An 8,826-nucleotide genomic window follows, 5' to 3' on the forward strand; every position below is an offset into this window, starting at 1 on the left:
TATGACCTCATTTACTTACTTATACCATTAAGGGCTCCTCTTTATCTTCTCTACATGTGCATAAATTCTGGTTGGTAAGCAAACACACAGCTCACCATTTCCATCTCTAAATTTCATTGTGGTAACATTTGTGAAGACGCTAACTGAAAAGCAAGCTGATGGTTTCCTTGCTCTCTCGGCAATAACCTTTTGTCTAGTCATGTAACAAAGCCATCCTGTGAACAGGCAAACCAAAACAGGCTTAGGGCCAGTAACTGCTTTCAAATTGATAGGCTGTGGTTTGTTTTTGAAAGGCAAAGTCGTTCTCTGTAGCTTGCTAAAGACATAATTTGTGAAAGTATTTAATAAAAATTCTGAGTCAGTCTTTCCCAGTACCTTCACGGATAGGTAAGTTCGTTATGAAAGCATCACATATTTTCTGGAGCATTTTTGGTTGGATTTTTTGTTGCTGTCGTTAGATTCTTTTTGTTTTCTAAGTGGCACTTGTGCCACCTGCATTTCAGTAAACAGACACCCAGGCCACAGCATCTCTCATGGATGTGTTGCCTACCACACTTTGGTGCAGGGGCTCAAAAGGAGGGCTGCAAAGGAGTTCACTGGTATGCCAGTCACAGCAGTGTAAAGGAACATCAGTGATGTCTCAGGGAGCCAAGTCTTGATCTCCCTGAATTCGCTGGGACTCGCACAGAACGTTTGCAGGCAGCACTCTCATTCATTTCTATCAAATTAGGATTTGCCCCTATTTGTTTAAGTAGCTCAATTTAGCCATTGTCATTCATTGACATATCAAAACACTTTCTCACAGTACATCTCCAAACACACAAAAAGCCTTACAGACTACTCTGGTTGTATATAATGTCCTTTGCCATTCTTGTTTGTAACACAAGCTGAGAAAATGCCTGGAAAAGTATGTCATTCTGAAGAGTTAATTTCATAATTTTCATTATTTATGATTCACATTTGCTTATTTGAAAGATGAAAACCTCATTTTCAGAGGGCACAAGCTGGCTCACAAGCCTGTATCACCTTTGTGTAGAACAAATACATGTGAGCACTCTGCATCCAGATTTTTAAGAAGTTTTTGGTTAGTTTCCTTAGAGACACAGAGGATGGTTGTGGCTTTAAATTTCCTTCCTATTTCATCTGATTTTACAGAAACACTCCTCTTGCCTCTTTTTAATAGCACAGTTTGGGCTTCAAACCTTTTATAGTCAAGGTAAGACCAAAGAGTGATGAGAATAACCTATTAGAGAGAGGAAGGAATGATGTGACTTGCATGGCTCTTGCAGTAACTGTCAGGACACTGGGTTCCAATATCTGACAGGGGTCCCAAAAGAGCAGAAAATAAGGGGAGGAAGGACAAGAAGAGTAAAAAAGGATATGAGAGCATAAACTTATAGAAAAAAGAAACTGAATAAGGAAATGCTAACTGTGTGCACAGATGAGCAATCCTGTTTGTGACACTTCCAAATTAGATATACTAGGTCTCTGAGATGGGTGGGTAATTGACCAGGCCAAACTTAAAAAAGAGATATTAATTAAGTTATAAATACAACCTCCAGTCCTCTAAATGTGATAAAGGATAAAAACTTAAATATCTTAAGCCAAGGACAAAAATTGCTTTCTTTTTCCTAATATGTTTCCACAGTATGCCACCCCTAGTCATTTTGCTAGCCTGCTCATCTGGCCTCATTAGCTGTATTTATCATTACTCTTTTGTGGCTATAAAATATGCATGTAAGAACAAAAAATTTTGAATACTAAGTTTCACTTTTTCCTGCATATTTAATCTCTCTTTGCTGTAAAGATCCATTCAAATAAAGAACAAAAAAGATACTTCATTAAAATGTAGTTTTAAGTTAACTTGAAGTAATTAATTTTGAATTTAATTTTTCAGTGTTTTACTATATTTTTTTTTCAGAATTATTTCAAAATTAAAAAATCTAGGGTCTCTGAATAAGGTTTTGTCTGGAACAGTGGATGAATTGAAAGTCTTTGGAACTGTAAAAGTAAAGAAAGGTGGAAAAAATGTTGATTATGTGTGTTATTTTCACCCAAATGTAAGTGATATTCTTCTCCCTACAGCTGTGTTTGACTTATTACTGAACTGGCCTTGCTGTGAATGAGTATTAACTGTGATTCAATAAAAGAAACAAAAATCTCGTTTAGCCAGGTTAAAGGTTTGAAAAGAGTATAGTTGCCTGAATCTGGAGATGATGAAACTCATCCCTAGCTACCCTGTTGTTAAGGATGTTGCTCATCTGCAGCATCTGACTGCTGCTTTCTTGTATACAAGGAAAGATATGAATGGCCATAAATGTAATATTCTGCTCTGCTGTCTGATGGTGCCAGACAGTGGGGTGTTGGAGTTAACAAAGTAATTCTTCACACTAATGCTGCTGTATTATTGAATTCTAGGATGGGCAGCTAACAGTGTGAGCCCACCATCGAGACCACAGCCAGCACAGAAACCACACAGCCTGAATGTGAATGATAGCAAAACGCCTCTGAAAGGTGATGGTCATGTATTTTCTTCAGTTTCTTGCTTTTCCTTTTTAGCTGTGACTCTTGTATCTATCATGTCTTCTCAGTTACTTTGTTATAATAAAATTTGTTTTTGTAGTAGCTACAGCTTAATCTTATGCTCCTAATTACTCTGCTTCAGCTTGATTACATGTATGGTATGTCTGTGTATGTACCTTATATTTTTTGCTAGGCTTCACTGCTAGTAGCATGTCAGAAGAGTAATTTACTATATAATAAGGGAGCTGAGGCTACAGTTTCATTATACTACTTTAATTTTTGAGTCACACAGAATAGCACCTGCATGCACTTAGTCTAAGCTAAGTGGATTTAGCATTGTGGCTAAAATACAAGCTACTGATAAGGCAGAAGAGCCCTAAATGCAAATTGTTTTGATAAACATACATCATGTCAGTAATCATCTGTTTGAAACTTAATTCAGTTCTTGCAACTGAGCCGAGTGTGCATAGTCCTGCCATCTACTGAGACAAAGCCCTGATGACTTTGACTAGGATTTTCTGCATAAGTAAACCAGGATTACATTGAATTCTTATTGCCAGTTTGTACCTATTCTGTGCATTCACATTGGATCAGAAGCAAAATGGAAGATGTTCAGTGAAGAAGAAAGGGGTGACATCCTTCCCCTGACATTCTTCAGCTCAGCAGAAAAAAAAAATAGAAGGTTAAGGTGTTTTGGAAGCTGTTTTGGAAAGTAGTGCAATTACACAGCCACAGAACTGGCACCAGCAAAAGGAACAGCCTTCAGCTACTTGGAAGTCTGTGGTTACGAAAGTGGCAGATACTGCAGCCTTGCAGACACCAAGATGAGCATCATGCCAGGCAGAGCCTATTTTGTTTGTAAATTCCTTGTGTCACAAAGAAAACTTTCATGTGACATTATCTCTCTGAGTGGAAGAGCACATCTTATTTCACTATCAATACAATACCTGCTGGGCATAGCAAAGCAGGAGACCTCTGTGAAATATGTATGTCAGTGTGGACACAGGGGTGCAATAGTCCAGCTGCTGTTGGAACATATTCCCTTTTCACATTTTGTTTATATTCATCAAAATAATACTAGAAATTGTACTTGGGACTGGCTGTCAAGTGTAACCCTTCTCCCTCCAGCCAATGCCTTCCCATTAAAACTTAATTCCAGATGAGTAATGACCTTGTGTAGTTGTATACAGGGGAGACAGAACAGTCACATGAACTGGATTTAGGCAAAGGAATTTAGTCCTGTAAGAGAGGTTGAAAGTAAAATTTGCCTTCACTTCCCTTTTGCTATTTTGCAGGCATGCAGGTGCTCACTCAAATACCTTTCATGAAACAAAGCTAGACAGAGTGAGATTGTTTCTATTTTTAATTCAAGTGTTCTTGTACTTCCCATGGCAGGAGCCATATAAAATACACAGCAGACAGATGTAAAACATTCATTCTTACTAAAGTTCTATATTCTGATAAAGATAGTGTTTTAAAATGCAATCATTCATTCTGATTTTCTTGTCAGAAGTGCCCTTAGCAATAAATTAAACAATAGCATGGCATTTGTTTGACCTCAGTCAAACATTCAGTCAGTTTTGTTTTAAAATAGCTGACAAGTCTGTACATTTCTTTTTTCTTCCTTTCTTCTTTTCTCTTTTTTTTTCCAGAATCTACAAAGAATCCTAAAGACTTGACTGCTTGGTTCAGTCTCTTTGCTGACCTTGACCCATTATCCAACCCTGATGCTGTTGGGAAAACTGATAAAGAACATGAATTGCTTAATGCATGAGTCAGCTGCCTCTGGTAACTCACATTCTTCCCTTCATCAACACTATTTTGGAGTTAAAAAAAACTAAATGAAAGTTAGTATGCTGTTGTGAAACTATAAAGTATGTGCCATGATAATAAAACTAAAGGGAATGAATCCCCTTTTATATAGGTGCAGTTATTTGCTCTTGTTTTGTATAAAGAGTTCACATTTATTTTCTACGTGGATTTACAAAAATAAGGTTAAGAATTAGGGCAGATTTCTTGCCAAATTAGATTATCTGCTAAAACACTGTCTTTGCCTGGGGTGATGCGGAGCTAACACTGGAGTGAAATACAAATTGCAAACCTATTTTTTTATAATGTTTCTTGAGTAAATTAAAAACAAAATCATGTAACTGAGGAGGCTGCATGAGTCAAACATCTATCATGTCTGTAATATATATATTACTGCTATGTTAAGATGTCAACTGAACTTGTTTTGTTAGTACTCACAGTGAAAAAACCTGTGCTGGGGCTAATTATTGAAGAAGTAATTTTGGGTCTGTGCAGCCATGAAAAATTTTACCTTTCTGATTTAACTTATTAGACAAACTGCACTACATAAACAGAAGTCATGCCCAGGAGGCTTCTTTTCTGAGGTTTTTCTCCATTGCACCAACAGAATTTGCACCTGTTTGCAGAAGTTTCTTCAAACTGATGCTTTATCATGCCTTCAAACCATTCATGTTTCTGTTCTGAGAATTTTTCATCCCATTTATTTCTGAAGCATGTGTTATTTTGAGCTTGTTGTGACATTAACTCTTTAATAAAATGATTTTGACAAAAAACCACAACTTTATTCCCATCTGGAATGCTGGTGTGCTATTGAATTGATACATAACAAGCATCCAAAGATAAACACGACCAGTTTTAGACAGTACCTAACAGTTCATTTAGTTTTTGAATAGTAATCCAGTAGGACAGTTAGAAAATTTGAACTCAAGGCCACGTCCCTTAGCCTGGCTGCTTTTCTTTTACAGCAAAAGAAGGGGAGATGGATCACAGAATAATAAAGGTTAGAAAAGGCCTCCAAGATCATCAAGTGCAACCTTTGACCAAACACCACCATGTCAACTAAAACATTGCACTAAGTGTCACGTCCAGTCATTTCTTGAACACTTCCAGACATGGTGACTCTATCACCTCCCTGGGCAGCCTGTTCAGGGAAGAAATTCTTCTGATGTCCAACATGAACATCCCCTGGTACAGCTTGAGGATATGTCAGTAGCCAGTTATATCTATTATATAGGACCTGCTTTACAATGTATTATATTTGGCATTTTTTTTAATTTGGTTGATAATCCTTTTACACTGGTGAAGCTTTTCACTACCAGTTAACTGTACCTTCAGTTAATTCTTGCCTCATGGTCTATTAGATAAGTGAGTACCTGAAAACAAGTATATAAATATAGAAGTTCACTGAATTGACCAGCTTCTTCTTGAGTGCAGTGGAACATCATTTGATGGCTGCACCAAGAAGCATTAATGTGCATTTGATGCCTGCATTAAAAAGCTATCAGTGGATAGGGTGTTGGACTGACCAGAGTTCATCTAGCTGAACCCTCAGCAAGTTTTAAACAGCTCTGTTCAAAACTGTAGTGTTTGTTGTCCCACTCCATAGCCTGAAAGTGTCAAGGTACTTCAACTTTTGCCATAGAAGTTCTTCAGATGCTTAGCAGTATATTTTCATGTATAATGGGAAAAGACAGTCTGATTTTCTCTTTGCACCTAGCCCACCCAGAGCCCCAGCACTGAGGCTGGTAACTACATCAGAGAACCTGATGTAGATGCCTAACACTTTTTAAAGACAAAACTTTTTTCCTTCCACAATATTTCTTACTGTTCACTACTGGCAGCTCCTCGCTCAATAAGCCGCCTTTTCTGCAATGTATAACTTTCTTGAGCATTAAGGGGGGGCTGAACTCCTGACTTTGGGCTGCAGTTCTGGCAGTAAATAAGACATCTACAAAGGGGATTAACTGGGAAATACCTAAGGTTTACACTGGGGTGCATTTACACTTATGAGTGCTAGTTTGTACACATAGCAGAGAATGTTTGCCCAAAATCCTCTTCATCTCAGGCTGTAATTATCTGCAATGCCAAAAATGTTAGGCGCTCAAGGGATAGCCAGGCTGCTTTTCAGCCCAGCTGGGTTACCACTGAAATCATTAAACAGATTCTTGCAACTTTAAGCAAGTCTGTGGTTGCTAAACTTGCTCTAGATTACATTCATCTGGTAGTTGCTAAAACACTTGTGGACAATCAACTCCAGCACTTTTTAGTAGCTGTAGCAGTTAGGCTAAAAGCAAAGAGGAGACTGTATTGACTTCAAAACAGCCAATTAACTGTTCCTTAAGGCTCAAAAAATGTATGTGTTTGTTTTTTAGGTCATAGATTCTAGACTTCCAGAATTAAAAACAAACAAACAAACAAAACAAAGAAAAAACACACGAAACCCCCCCATACACAAACTCCTGTCTTGATTGGACAATTGGGACAATTAAGGGTATTGCTGAAGTTCAGTGAAGGATGTTCTGAATCATCACCACGTTTTTAGGTCAAAAAGCATCTGAAATGATCATCCCTTTTACTCAAGACTACTGTAGTTGCAGAGGAGTTTTTTCCTTCCTCTCCCTCCCCCCCCCAAACTGCACTACTAAGTCATTCATTTTAAGAATTGATTTCTTGTAATATGTAGGTTTTGAAATTAGGTTTGAATCCTTTGCAATGCAGTTTTTTCACACTTTCAAATGAAAAAAAAAAAAAACAAACAAAACTAAGCCAAGAAGCCAGAGGTACTTAAAATGTAATTGATTTTGCTTAAAGAAAAGCAATTGAAATCCCTATGTACAATGATGCATTATTATCATGAAGATTTATTGAAGTTGAAAACTAGAGTAAGAAAGCTATCATCCTGCAAATAAACATTTTTAAGGTAAAAAAAAAATAATTACAGAGTTATAAACAATACTTCCCTACTTCCGAGGAAGTGTCCAGCATGTGTTCGTCGGCAGCCTCGGCTGCAGAGTAACTCCCAACCCCAGTGCCACTGTGAGAGGATTATCTGTGCTGTGTGTAGAGGCTCAGCACTGCTTGGGACAACAGGGACAGTTCATCATCCTAGTAAAATTACAGATTGATTGTTCTACGCTCATAATGTTCATCTTGATTTAATATGCTTCATTCCAGTTGCATATTCTGGTTCAATAGTGGATTGTTTTAAAGTAAAAACAGCTGCAGAACCCCTACAGCAGATGAAAACAGTGGTAATTCATTAACAGTCTTTATTGTAAAGTTTATTAAAGTTGATGTAATTGATTCTGATGATTCAAGGTTTCTACAAATCTCAGAACAGCTGCTTCAGAGGAATTGGAGTGTGTGCCCTGGGAATCGAACAGCTCATGGAGAAAACTAACAAAATAACTTTTCCAAGTAACTTTTCTGGTCTTCTTAAGTGACCATGATTTACTTCCAACAGAATAGAATAGGACTTACCTTGTTCCCTGCTGCTGTTTCCATATCCAGCATGGGCATGACACTGATGTATTTTGAAGCAGTACCACTTGGCCACAAGCAGCCACCTGCCTTCCTCTTAAGTGCTCTTCAAACTTTAGGGGCTGCACATGCTAGAAAAAAATGGGACCACCTGAGCAACAAGGTGACTGCGAGTAGAGAAGCAGCAGCATCTTTGTTCCAAGTGAAAATACAAAGAATGTCATGGTCTACAAGTCCTGACAGCTCCAGGATCTGAGCCTGGAAAGGCTCAGCAGAGTAGGAGGTTGACGTGAGGACACAGCACCCAGGTGTTGGCATCATGCTGCCTTTTCCTGGAGCCTCTGTCAACTGCCATCTGCCACCTTCCATCATATCCACTGCAGGTGCCAGGGGATGCTGGATAAGCACCACTGAGGAATGAGTGCTGGTTGTACTGTCCATGTTTGCTGTTGAGAGTATGTGGGGTGGAGCCTCAGGGCAGAGAAAGAGTAGTTGGAAGATCCTGTCTTCTCTCTGCAGTTCCTAACAATGATTACTGAGAGCAGCAGTAAGACATTAACACAGTAAAGGTGCAGCTGCCTGTGTTGGGATTCTCCTAACTTTGTCAAGCTCCCTTCCAAGCATTTACTGTAAATCCCTCTCTGGTTAGCCTTCTTTTACAATTTCTGCTCCTTGTAAATGTCTTATTTTTAAACAAGCCACCATATGGGGAAGGCAGGAAGCAGAGCAACCACCAGGCTTGCCAACAGCCAAGCAGCAGAGGCTTTGCCTCAGCTGAGAAGCAGAAATGCTGACATGGTCTAGCACCTTGCTGGCCAACTAAGCACAAATGAGCTTCTTTCCACTGTGGGGGCTGCCGTCCTCGCTCTGCGTGTGCTCAGCGCACGTGCACACACACACAGAGCCTCCCCTGTGACAGGAAACGAGGGCACCACGGCCAAACGGGCCCTGCAGGTTCAGCAAATCTGGCCTTGGGTAACCATCCAGCCTCCAGCTCCAAGGCACACTGGCTTT

At 39.1% G+C, this 8,826-nt stretch overlaps 1 protein-coding gene across 6 annotated transcripts in view; it reads left to right on the top strand.

Annotated features, from left to right (window-relative positions):
* ICA1 (islet cell autoantigen 1) overlaps positions 1 to 5,108 on the top strand; it is a 72,329-nt gene extending 67,221 nt beyond the window's left edge. For all 6 annotated transcript variants that reach the window (XM_018075874.2, XM_018075875.2, XM_018075873.2 and 3 more), the window contains 2 exons: positions 2,419 to 2,514; positions 4,176 to 5,108. In XM_018075874.2, coding sequence (XP_017931363.1) covers positions 2,419 to 2,514; positions 4,176 to 4,297 — 218 coding nt within the window. In that variant the 3' untranslated portion in view covers positions 4,298 to 5,108. The remainder of the gene's footprint in view (positions 1 to 2,418; positions 2,515 to 4,175) is intronic.
* Positions 5,109 to 8,826: the final 3,718 nt, after the last annotated feature.

The sequence above is a fragment of the Manacus vitellinus genome, unplaced genomic scaffold (assembly GCF_001715985.3).
Source record: "Manacus vitellinus isolate BGI_N305 unplaced genomic scaffold, ASM171598v3 scaffold_3_pilon, whole genome shotgun sequence".
Classification (NCBI taxonomy): domain Eukaryota; kingdom Metazoa; phylum Chordata; class Aves; order Passeriformes; family Pipridae; genus Manacus; species Manacus vitellinus.